This window comes from Ctenopharyngodon idella, chromosome 11 (genome assembly GCF_019924925.1).
Source record: "Ctenopharyngodon idella isolate HZGC_01 chromosome 11, HZGC01, whole genome shotgun sequence".
Taxonomy (NCBI): domain Eukaryota; kingdom Metazoa; phylum Chordata; class Actinopteri; order Cypriniformes; family Xenocyprididae; genus Ctenopharyngodon; species Ctenopharyngodon idella.
The window spans coordinates 19,987,047-19,999,981 of record NC_067230.1 but is presented as its reverse complement, the minus strand read 5'-3'; the positions used below and the strand labels follow the sequence as shown (position 1 = coordinate 19,999,981).

The 12,935-nt window shown below is 39.6% G+C and overlaps 2 protein-coding genes across 5 annotated transcripts; one reads left to right on the top strand and one right to left on the bottom strand.

The window, feature by feature from the left end:
* The first annotated feature begins 210 nt into the window (after positions 1-210).
* Positions 211-3,334, top strand: si:ch211-15p9.2 (uncharacterized protein LOC562650 homolog). Its single transcript, XM_051912227.1, has 2 exons — positions 211-512; positions 780-3,334. Exon 2 carries the CDS (start codon positions 814-816, stop codon positions 2,350-2,352), a length of 1,539 nt encoding a protein of 512 aa, XP_051768187.1. The 5' UTR covers positions 211-512; positions 780-813; the 3' UTR covers positions 2,353-3,334.
* On the bottom strand, positions 3,041-8,933 carry rbm39a (RNA binding motif protein 39a). Of its 4 annotated transcripts, XM_051912226.1 has the most exons (18): positions 8,671-8,926; positions 8,062-8,127; positions 7,833-7,893; positions 7,035-7,184; positions 6,638-6,687; positions 6,363-6,545; positions 5,915-5,980; positions 5,758-5,811; positions 5,546-5,663; positions 5,297-5,449; positions 5,074-5,211; positions 4,912-4,977; positions 4,590-4,794; positions 4,408-4,488; positions 4,190-4,310; positions 3,988-4,093; positions 3,815-3,893; positions 3,041-3,707 (listed from the first exon to the last, which is right to left on the bottom strand). In XM_051912226.1, exons 9-18 carry the CDS (start codon positions 5,606-5,608, stop codon positions 3,607-3,609), a joined length of 1,113 nt encoding a protein of 370 aa, XP_051768186.1. In that variant the 5' UTR covers positions 5,609-5,663; positions 5,758-5,811; positions 5,915-5,980; positions 6,363-6,545; positions 6,638-6,687; positions 7,035-7,184; positions 7,833-7,893; positions 8,062-8,127; positions 8,671-8,926; the 3' UTR covers positions 3,041-3,606. The 4 variants fall into 4 exon arrangements, with proteins under 4 accessions (XP_051768186.1, XP_051768184.1, XP_051768183.1 ...); XM_051912224.1 differs by lacking the exon at positions 7,035-7,184 and having other exon boundaries at positions 8,671-8,927; XM_051912223.1 differs by lacking the exons at positions 7,035-7,184; positions 7,833-7,893 and having other exon boundaries at positions 8,671-8,933.
* Between the last annotated feature and the right edge of the window lie 4,002 nt (positions 8,934-12,935).

The following is a 12,935-nucleotide window of genomic DNA, read 5'->3' as shown; positions in this document are numbered from 1 at the left end:
GCCTATGTTACGAATTTTCGATGATTTTTCATTATTATTATTATTATTATTATAGAAATTATGACAAAAATATCATGACATTCTCATTTCATAATTTCTACTTTTATTATAATTATCACTTAATAGTATCTAATATCTAATCTAATGTCATAATGATGCGTTTTATGTCATAACCTCGACTTTTTATCCCAAAAATATGATGTAACATCTCAAAATTTAGACGGTTTATGTCATAGTTATGACTTTTGTGTCATCATTGATTTACCCAAGATTTTTATTTATGTGGCGGAAATGGGCTTCCATTATTTTTTTATTAGGTAGCATTTCTGAAATTAATTTTCGAGCAGCAAAAAGACTGCATGAGGTAGGCGTGCTCCGGCTCAGTTAAGATTAAGAATAAATATTAATAGAATGGACTTTGTCCTTCCCTTGAAATAAAACAACGTGTAAAGATGAGGAAGTAGCTCTGTGAAATGTAAAGTCTGAAAAAACAGATCGGTTCTAAAAGAAAGGTAGGCTATACAATTCCATCTATATCTCTATATTTGTATTTATTAAAAATGAATCATTTGGTGTCTTCAGAGCTTTTAGGAACAGTTTCTCTGGCATGCAATCATGTTGTTGTTGCCATTGTACAGTATGGCTGAACTGTATACTAATTCAGTCACTGATATGTAGGCCTGTATGTATACTTCCTTAGCACAGTAAATCTCAAATGCTTACATTGGTTTGATTAGATTTCACTCGTGAAATACTCTATTAATATAAAACATTTGCAGGTTCAGAATCCATCCACAACATCTCTTTGCACAAATGTCTTCAACTTCACTGCACCACCTCAGACATCAGTGGTCATTACCTAGATGGACAGCAGCACTGCAGGGATATGTGACTGTAAATAGAATCACTTTATTGCACACAAGGCATTTTCATTCCTCAAAATCTACAGCCTGCACACATCCACCAATGCTTCTAATCCCCAGAAGAAAATACAATGGCAAGGCAAAACAGATGTCACTCCCACAAATAAACTATGTTTTAAAGGCTAATGAGTATAGTTTAAAAGCAAATGGCTATGATGGACGGTATAATGTGTCAATAAAAGGGTTTGATAGTAATATCTTACCATCAAACTCCCCAAGCGAAGACCGTCGGAGTGCTGCAACATGTCTACAGAACCATGGCATGCTGTTCGGAGTGTTTGATGGTCATGCAGGGTCTGCTTGCGCACAAGCAGTTAGTGAACGTCTCTTCTACTACATAGCCGTGTCTCTGCTTCCACTGAAGACTTTAAATGATATAGAGGAGGCTGTGGAGAGTGAACGGCCTGTGCTTCCGGTGCTACAATGGCACAAGCATCCCAACGACTATGTTAGCACAGATTCTGGCAAACTATACTTCAATAGTCTGAGGACATACTGGCAGGAGAGGATAGACCTTCATGAGGATGATGACGATGACAATGACATACAAACAGCTTTAAGAAGTGCTTTCAAGAGATTGGACAACGATATATCCTTGGAGGCCCAGGTGGACTTTGGGGTTCCCTTTGCTCATTTCACACCTCTCAGAGTGGCTCTGTCGGGATGCACGGCTTGTGTGGCTCACGTGGACCGAGAAGATCTTCATGTGGCCAATCTGGGTGACAGCAGAGCAGTTCTTGGGGTCCAAGGGGATGATGGGAAGTGGTCGGCTCTCACTATTACCAATGACCATAACGCCCACAACTCAGACGAGATGCAACGAGTTCTCTCTGAGCATCCTGCTTCAGAGCACAAGACAGTGGTGAAACATGACAGGTTATTGGGTTTGTTAATACCTTTCAGGGCTTTTGGAGACATGAAGTTCAAGTGGAGCAGTGAGCTCTTGAATCGCATCTACGAGGCACAGCCAGAGCTGCTGGTCGGGAACGAAAATGCAAAAATGCTGCCCCCGAACTACCACACACCACCTTACCTCACAGCAGAGCCAGAAATCACATATCATAAATTGCGACCCCAGGACAAATTCTTGATTCTAGCTACTGATGGTCTCTGGGAACTGATGCATAGGCAGACTGTTGTGCAAGTCTTAGGGGAACACCTGTCTGACATCCAGTGGAAGATGCCAGTTTCTGGACTATCTTTTACAGTGGGACAGATGCATAGACTGCTGCAGGAGAGGAAGAGTAGAGCTCTCTCTGCTCTGGAGGATGAGAACAGTGCAACTCATCTGATACGTCACGCTCTGGGCAGCGATGGCTGCGGCTCCATTGAAACTAAGCGCATAGCCAAAATGCTCAGTCTGCCCCAGGATTTGGCAAGAATGTACAGAGATGATATAACAATTATGGTCATCCACTTTAATAGTTAATCTACTTGAAGCTAATGTGAAATCTTTTGTATTTTGAAAATATTTTTTGTACATATTACAGATTAAATGATTATTTAAATTACACTTTTGCAGTTTAATCCAATTACTACTCAAGCAGTTGGCTTGAAGATGTTTTGAAGAATGTTTGTAACCAAACAGTTGTGGGGCAACATTGACTTCCATAGTATGAAAAAAAAAAAAAAAAAAAAAAGAAAATAAAATACTATGTAAGTCAGTAGCCATGTTTCCATCCACCCATTTTTATGCGCATTTTGGTATATCGCATAAAAAAAAAACGTTGGATGGAAACGGTAAGATGTGCATAAATTCTAAAAATGCCCATAAAAAACTCAAATGACTGATAAATGTATGCGATGCATAAACTGTGATGGAAACACTTTAACGAATAAATACATCAAAAAAGACACGTGATCTTGCGACGGGACAGCAACTTCCATTTTTCTTAGTGATATTTAGCACCAGTTTATCAGGAAGTGACGATTTTGTTCTCTTCAGCTCACTGGGTGGAAACAGTGCTTTATTCGCAAATGTTTTATGCGACATTACAAATTTGCGCATAAGTTAAATTCATAACTTTGGATGGAAACATAGCTAATGCAAACCACTTGTTTTTGTTTTTTCAAACAATTCACACAATTAATTGTTCAAATTAAGCAAGAACCAAACATTTTCAGTTATCTTGGCTTTATTTGAAATGAACTTTCATCAAGGACTTTACAAAAATCAAATCTTGATTAGAAAAAACAAGATGTTTCTAAACCTTATGGCCTCTAAATGAACACAAAAGATATTTGTCAGCCATTTAGTTCCCACAGCTCATAGAGCCAAAAAGCTGAATATGTTGATGTTTGATCAAAACTGCAGATTAAATCATGACTTATTTTATATTGTGTATCTGGCAATATTGTACACTTCCTCAAGTGAGAAACAAGCCAATCAGATATATCACAAAGACAATATATGTGGAAGGGGAAAAAAATATGTACGAACAATAAAAGAAACAAAATTCAGTAAGTAGGCTGTACATAGGAAACTTTTTTTTCAAACCACAGAACTTCTCTCAATGTCCAAGGCCGGTAAGGACACTATGCAAGTGAAATTTTAACCTTACTGGTTTTGTAACCAACTTAAAAGGAAACAAAACAATTGTGACACAGCTTGCAGAACTGTTATTGTTGTCCAAAAGTTAAAAAGAGCAAGGCTGAAAAAGTTGAGTCTTCCAGGGATGATTGATCACCGGCGACTGGGCATAAGAAGCTGTGTAGCCTGCACTGACTCTGGGAAAAGGTTGTGGTATGTAGGAAGTGGGACATAAGCTGCTGTGATCATTTTACCTAAAATACAAAATTAAAATGTGAGATGACAATTCAGACAATAATATAGATTGTAACTGTGGACTGATGAGTGAATGTCTAATAATTTAGACAGAATTTAGAATTACCTCCAAACCAGCGTCCATGTAACGCACTGACTGCAGCCATGGCAGCAGGAATGGTGGGACACTTCACATAGACATTACCCTGACAAAAATAAAGTCAACAAATTAAAGTACATAAGCCTCACATTTTTTAGAAGTTAATAATTAATGACAAATGTTTAAAGGAAGACGCATACTTCAGCGGATTTCTTGTCCACGTATATATGAATGACTCCACCGTGTTTGTTGCACTCTTCAATGACATCATCCTGAATTTCGATTTCCCAACCAGGATCATTTTCTCTGCAAGAAAGCACTGCGATTATATTTCAGGCAAAGAAAGCCTTTAACATTACTTTGTCTACACAGATGTAGCTTTAACTTCCTCTCGCTACTTACGAGTTTGGATTGAACATGTTAGACAGCTGGAAACAGTGTGTTGCAATTGGTTGCGATGGTAGATTCAAAGCTTGGTTTGTGGGCACGTTGATGTTAAAACTTAATCCAGGGTTCATAGCAGCTGAAAGAAAAAATGAACGTTGATTACAATAGACCTTACTAAATTACAAAAAATAAATAAAGACATGTATGTTTAACCCAAAAGATAAGGAACTGACCAGTAGCTGCAGCCATGGCTACCATGGAGCCACTCATCTGAAGGGCCTGTTGTGCAGCAGGTGGGATCTGCAGACCAGTACCTAACAGAAAACAAATTTTAAAATGCCACAATGCATTACTCACTTCATAGCAGTAGAAAACCATTCATGTTAATACAGCAGATCATGGAGTACATCCTTACCTTCGGCCAGTCTGGCCATGAGTTGAAGTCTTCCAGTAGTTCCCAGATCAATACCTGTCCTCTCCAGCTCGTCATTGTCCAGGAAGGAGCTGGCGGTGGAGGCATCAGTGCGTTCCGTCACATGTCCCACTTTCATTGGTCTGCCAGCCAACTCAAAGCCATTAAGCTGTTCCAGAGCCTTCTTAGCACATTCGGCATCAGCAAACTGTGAAGAAAGAGGAAAGCTAATAAGCTCTTGAGAAGATGCATAACCTTCTGGAGCTTGGCACCAACTATTTGTCTTGTAATGTCAGAAATTCTACATCTTCACAAGACAACTTACCGTGATAAAGCCATATCCTTTAGATCGTCCGGTTTCACTGTCCATCATCAGTTGAATACTATCAATCTGTATGAACAAGGAAAAATCAGTTTAAATAAAAAAAAAAAAAAAAAAAAATTATATAAAATATAAAGTGATGAAATAATAGACAGCAACATTTACCCTTCCAAATGGTTCAAAGATGCCTCTGAGCATGTCTTCTGTGATGTTGAAATGTAATGAGCCAACATACAGTCTCATAGGTCCTGAACTGCCCTTCTGTAAGTTGTTTGCCAATGCAGCTGCTCTGTTCTTCTCAGCCTGGAAATCAAACAATTTCCAATTAGAATAAGATCACATCTACAACCAAATACTGCAAATTTTCCTCACATTCGGTGACTGTTACCTGTGAAGCCTGGACAATGATTGGTACTCCGAGAAGTCTTTGACCGGATAGGCCTATTGCCAAAGGTACAGAGGTGGCATCTACAAACTCAATGTAAGCAATTCCTTTGGATCTTCTGGAGTTTCTGTCAGAGATGATTCGCACATCTCGCACCTTTCAAAAAGAACAAATGAAATTAGAGGTGTCTATCCAAATCCAAAATAGAACAGGCAACAGAGGTAAAAATGTTCAAACTATAGACAAACAGACTTTTCCCACTGCAGAAAAGAATTCCTCCAGGTCTCGTGGTCGGATTCTAGCTGCCAGCTGCATGCAGAACACTGTGCGTGCATCCCTTTCCTCAGGGGTGAGATTATCAATAGGCTGTCTGTTAACAAAACACAAAAACAAACAAGCAATGATTGACTATAATCAGCAAACAATTTCGTTGGGGAAAACATCATTGGGCGAAATAAACTTACCTTATAGGGCTTTTGTCTTTCTTGAAAGGACTGCGGCTTCTAGACCTTCTACGGCTAAGAGAGAATTACAGTGAGTACTTTTGGAAAGACTTTCCATGTCTGACTCATACACAACTACCCACACACACACACACAACAAAAATAGTATCATAGAAACCTTAGTTTGATGACAGGTGGTGGGCCAGTCTTCCCCCTGGGACCACCGTTAAATTTCAGGCCAGAACTGTGATTTAAAAACAAGGTTTTCAAGGTTTTTAATCTCAGTAGCTACGACTAATCGCTCTACTGCTAGTTCTAAATATATACTGCAAGCTTCAATGGGGAACACAAGGGTAAATGTTGTACACACTACAACAAATGCCTTGTTTTGGGGGACTCTACTCATCTTCTCTGCTGATTCACAACAGATATAAATCGGGATGGCAGCTAAACTCCTCTGCATACTTAGTAATTGTTCTCTGGAAGACATTTTCACACTCATCAGGAGCACTGTGGGAATGTTTTACTTCAGGTTAACATGCTCACTATAGTAAAGACACATTCAAAGAGCACTACATCTGAGCTGTGTGGACACTTGACAGAAAGATTAAAAGATGGCTACGTACAATGGAGCTCTGTAGCGACCGCCACGCTCCCTGCTCCTGGAACGGCTGCGGCGTCTCTCCCTGCTGCGGCTGCGCTTCCGCTCTCTGCTGCGGCTCCTCCTGTGGTCGTGACTCTTCTTGCGATCGCGACTCCTGCTTCTCTTCCTCTCCCGACTCTTGCTGCGACTCTTGCTCTTCTTTTTCCTTTTAATTGAAAAAATAAGTTTAGTTAGTAAAATATTGAGAGCGCATTTTGCAAGTCAAACTAAAAGAGTTCGAAAAATGGAAAAGCTTACTTCTTGCTCCGCTCCTCGTGGCCATTGGTACTTATGGACTTGTTGTCATCCTAAGCAGGGTCGATAGAAGACAGCATGAGGAGGACGGCGAAACATTTCAAGTCGTAAGGATAAAGAAGGGATGGGAACAAAAGAGAATATGATATGATCATTAAATAGGGAGTTCATTACAGGGTTTGTGTGGGAGGACGACAAATACAAAGGGGACCTTTTAGAAAGAAACCAACCACATGGCTGCCAATGTCGTTCTTCCTTACTAGTGCTTGCATTACTTGTGTAAGACGGCCAAAAAATAAAAATCAAGTGCTAGAGCTATGCTGGGTGTGTAAAAAAAGAAAAAAAAAAAGCATTTTTTTTTAGACACTTCATTCATCAAGCAGCCCAATAGGTTCAGTACCAAGGCTATCTGAGCCTAAGACCCAAAGTGGCAACGCTAGCAGCCAGCCACTAAACGAGCTCCAGTGGTGGATGCCATTCCAGTGATCTTCACCCCATTTGCCTTCGTGGATTGAAAGAGCTCGATGCCACCTCAGTCACACATCTCGCCCTGAAGCAAACAGGGATTCACACGGCTTAGTAATAGCGACTCCCACAGACCATCTAAAGTTGAGTTGATCTTTTGTTGTTGTTAAGAGGCTAGATAGTTTACAAGATAAATGTATTTTACGGTGAACGTTATGACATTATATGCTGAGCCCCATCAATTCCTGTTTGTAAACCCGCAGAATTACAATTTCTAAGTATTATTAAATGTCAGCAGCATGCATAAACATTTTTTTTTTTTTTTTTTTTACCATAACAGATGACATTTACAGTATATTAATCTGTTTCTTTTCAAAGCGATGAATAGAGAATAAGGAGACTCTGTGGATTTGCTTGGGTATGTCAGCTCCAGGATTTCTGCACTAAGGATTATGACATTTTAAGCCAATATATATTTTCAGTGGTTACCTGCCATATATTTATATTGTAAGACATGCAAACTAGTTCTAGTCATTTTGGAAGTAAACTTCCTTATGACAAAAATATGGAGCTAAGAATACCATGCATACAATAACAAATACAGTCTCCACAGAGTTCATATCAGCTCTTATGTGCATCCACTGCATTTATTCTGGCGGTACCTATTTATCATTTTGCCTATATATTTCAACCAAGGGTACCACAGTACATCAATATATTGGGCAATTACTACCTTCATTTTTTTGACAGTTCACACTGGAATTCATGGGAGTAGAGGTGAGATATAGGCAAGTCTACAAAAAGAGATAGATGGGCAATTTATTCATTGAAACCACTATGACAGAAACATTAAAGTTATTGATCTGACAATAAAGACTTAAAGAAAACACGACTGGTTAGCAGTTTCAAATGAAAGTTAAACAGATTCCTGACCGAGTTTATTTACTTGCATTAACACCCACCTTTTTATATGGAGCCTCGAGCATTGCTTCGATGTCCAAATCATCGGCCATGTTGTTGTTGTTGATCTGCAGGCAAGAAAAACCGTATTTTAAGTGATGTTTTAATGTTAAACTTAAACATAAAACGTATATTCTAAATTACAACATATCTATGACTCTGAACTATATATGTTTAAAAAAGCACTTTAAACTCATACCGTACATTTCTGTTTTACGGACATGCGTGACTGGACGTGGACGGGTTCATGAAACGTTCCTCTCACGTACAATCGCGAAGTGTCTTGTTATTTATCATATTTTGGACACATTTAGACACCATAAGCACATATAACGTTCTTATATGTACGTGTGTATGTTATTTGTCCACATCCTTCGTATTATCGGTAGAGAATTCTGAAAAATGCTTTGTTAGCTTGTTAGCTACCTAGCTAAAGTCGTTTTGTTTTTGAAAACATGCGGAAACTACCCACCCTACATGTCGTAAATACACGAATTAAATACCTTTAATATCAATGGGATCATCATATGACACATAACAAGTTGATATTGTTCAGATTGTTCTTATAAATAGATCCAAACAATAAATAAACATTAGCCTTTCCGTCTTACCTTAGACACTGCGGCCTACAGAGCTTCACAATCCTGACTCCACAAACGAGAGCTAAAACCCGGATCTACCGTCTGCTCCGGCTACAGTTGCAACCCCCAGGCGTTTAGAACGAATCCACACAAACCTAAAAAACACAACTGTATTAATCCAAAACGTGATCGTTTCAACTAATACTAGTCAGTCACCAGGCGCGTGCAGCGGTTATAAACGACAAGCTGACTGGCGGCAAACAGCCACTGCGCGTGCACGTGTCGTTCTTGTTGCATAAGAGGAGATGCGCCAAACTGCCCACCAGAGGGAACTCGTGTTATACCAAAGACTATAGAATAACACAAAACGCATCACTCGTATTATTATGAATGGGAGAAAGTGCAATTAGAGTACCTCGGGGATGACGTGTTTTTGTAGGCAAAACCAGGAAGCGAGTTAGCATTTTAGGACTTCTGTTCCATCGGATGGGTTTTTGCTAAATCGCCTGAAATAAGGTCTGTGGTTGACAAAGCCTCTAAGTATATTCACGTTTTGATCTATGAAATAAAACACACCAGTTATAACCCGCTTGTGATTTTTTTTAAACCTTTATTGTGTCTTAAAAACGGCGGTTGCTAACAAATTGCTAAAAGGGACTGCATCCTTTGGCGGGGACTTTAGATGTCATCATGACAAACAGGACATTTGGACAGCATTTCTCATGAAAAAGTGGATAAGTATTCATACACAGCGCAGATCATAATCAGCGAGCATGTTTTTAAATAAAGTTTGAGGAAGCTTGGTGGTGGTGAGGTTGAACCCGCGACCATGGTGTGCTGTAGTCCGTTTATAGCCTACTGTTAGCTTTTTATATCTGATGACTTTATTTAGGCTTCAAAATATATAAATGTTGTGTTAACTTGTAAAGATTATCTTGATAGACAAAACGTGTAAGTGTCATGACCCTTTGTTAAACACAGAGCTTATTTTTTGCGATTTTCCAAAAGTCTATGGGAAAAATGCATAGGCTTTCGATCGAGGGAACCCGTGCGCCGCTAACTTCCGGATTGGCCTACAAAAACACGTCATCCCTGAGGTACTCTATATGGCGGAATAAGTCCCGCCTTCTAAATAAGAGCCAATCGCAGATTGGTAAAGTCATCGCCTCACTTCAGCGGCTGTTAGAAGCTCCGGTTTCTTTAGAAACAGTCAGAGGCACGAGACGCGCGTTTAGGACTGCGCATGCGCATTAGCTTGATCCAGCCTGAAAAATACTGTTTTTTGTCATGATTCGAGTGTTTAGAAACAAAATTTATGAGACAGTTGTCAGATTTCATTGGTGATTTCAAATATTAAATTTAATCGAAAGCTTGGCAAACAGCTTTAGAGAATTTAATGTTTCCCCATTCAAAGAGATAGGAGCTGCACTTGGATGCCCGAGAGGCGTTTCAAAGATGGCCGCCGAGTGAAATGACTTGTCTTAATTGGAAATACAGCAAAGTGACAATAAATTACACACACACACAGACACACCCATTAACACACCCTGAAAGTTTCGTTTTAATTTTAATTACTACACCTTAGCCACAGCCCAATCCCTTCAAGCTCAAATTGGCATATAACAACTTTAATAAAATGACATTTTAATGAAGACTATCTATCTATCTATCTATCTATCATGTCTAGATAGATAGAGCACCAAGAGTCTGGAATAATGTGATCTTTAAGGCACCAAACCACAAAGGAAGTGTGGGGGTACAAAGAAGAAAAACAAACAATGACTAGTCTTATTTAAAAAAAACCCCAAAAAAAACAATGTAATCCCTTTAGCACATTAAAAATTAACCGGGGGAAAAAACTGCTGCTCTTTTCCTCTCTCAGGTCAGTGTCGCTCAGTTGATTATTTTACACCATACCTCTGAGACCGCTGAGTCAGACAGTGAACCAGAACAGTAAACAAATATACCATGAGAAGCAGGCCTATACAATCAAAAATATAAAGTAACAAATTCATTACTCATCTTTTTGATGAGTAAAAAAAATGAGAAAAAATATGACCCCACATTTTTCTTGGTTTAATCTCATTCTTTCCATTGACTCTCACCACAGCTTGCTTGATGTTCTGCTGGCTGCCAACTTTCCGTAATTAGCTCTCTCTCCCCGCGCTCATGGTGAGGCAGAGTGCAGCCAAATGTAAATCTCTCCAGAGGCTTTCCACAATATGAACATGACACACATCTGGAGGACGCCGGATTCTTGACAGGTTACAAGAACCAGTCAGTGCGACCGGTGCAAGACCATTCGTCTTCCTGTATGCACTGCCACCTCCTTGGCCTTATTCACTTTTTCCATTCTGCTCTCCCTCTCTCTTTCCGTTTTGCTGTTCGTTTTTTACTGCATGGCTCTGTTGAATGAGCCCCCTTTAATCTCATGTCAGATGCTTAATACACAGTTATTTTTGGTATTTGGAGAAAACTTCCGCTTGTTATGAAAAAGAAATAGCCTTGCATGTGTTTCAACCACAAACATACCTGCTGGGTATGTGCAGAAGTTAATTGTTACTTTGTAAAAAAGCTTGGGAGATGAATCATAGTTCAAAGCAGTTTAGAGAATGGTACATCTGAACTGAAGACGGCACCAAATGTTGGTTAGTTTCAACATTTTTCAAATGTTAGCTAACTGCATGACTATACTAGCAAAAAAATCCTATTACATTCACAGAAAGACAACAAAAGATGTTTATTTGCGTGTGATCTGCATGTGTAGGCTGTATTAGCTGGGGGAAAGGTTGAGTGTGGAGTGGAGCATTCTTTCCATTACCCAGACCAAATCAATGCACTGAGCTCCCAGCCAGAACGCCACATCCCCTCCCCCACTCCAGTGGTGACAAGGGGGCCAGTGGAAAGAGCTGACCCAGGCGCAGCACACTGGCCTAATTGCAGTTCTGGCCTCCTGCTTCTTTTCCTAGTGCTGAACAGTGGTTGCCTCAGCGCATGTCCTCCCCATGCGGATAAAATACTCAACCACATGGACAAGGGAGCAACACAAGTCTATCGGATGTTAAAGGGATAGTTCACCCAAAAATGAAAATTCTGTCATTATTTACTTACCTTCATGTAGTTCCAAACCTGTATAACTTTTATTTTTCTGTGGTACGCAAAAGAAGATATTTTGAAAAAACGCCCATACATTGAAAGTCAATGGGGTCCAAAACAACACTGGACCCCCACTGATACAGTCATAAAGGTTTGAAACAACATGAGGGTGAGTAAATGACAGAATTTTCATTTTTGGGTTAAAGGTGCAATATGTAATATTTTCTGTCCGCTAGAGGCTTATTCAAAACAAAGGCGTAGCTTGATGACGCCAAGTTTAAGCGCGGAATCTTGGGACATGTGGTCTTCACCTCAACACTCGGTGGAAAAGAATAGGGATAGGACTCGGGAAGAAATCATGTTCATGGATGCGATTATTAATGTTATTGTAGTATGAAGCAGAGCAGGACCGAGTGTTGTGGGAGCTGAACGAGGCCGCTGGAGCGATTGCGCAACACACGCCTCACGAGCAGCGGAACTTTTATTATGCCACAGTCGCCGGCGCTGCTTCCGCTTTTCCAGTCATGAGTATGAGGTAACGCAGCTCTGTTTATCATGATACATATGAGAGTGTTGAAAATGTTATGACGTTACTCTGTGCATTCGCTCGGCGGCTGCTGTGAGACACTTGTTGCTCACTGCAGTAAACTAGATTGAATTTAGAATATCATATTAAATGCTGGATGGCTTGTGTTGATAAATGGCATGCAATTAATTTTAAAACGTATGATGGAGAAAATGCTGTATTACTGTTACTAAAAATAAAGCTGCATCTGATTATGCTGTGTTAGCTACTTCACAAAATAGTGTTTTTCTCTGAGGCATGGTAAAGCATGGTACTCGCAAAAAATTAGATTTAAACAATAAGACTAAACGTGTTGAGCTATATAACAATAATTAGTTTTCTGTCTATAAATATATCAAAACAGTTGTTCCCTTGTCTATTAAAACATGTAAATATTAAAGCGTCTTTGGTGTTTCCATGGTTTCTACAAAATAAAACCGGAAACCGAGGGTAACGTGGGTATGACGCGATTGACAGGCGACTCCTCACACGTCCCGGAGCCTTGGTTAAAATTGCAATTTTCTCACGATTTACAAATAGTTGGAAACATTTGGGATATTGTAAGTACTCGAGTGAACAAAATATATAACACTGGCCTAGTGGTTTTTGGATATTTTACTGCAAAATCTTACAT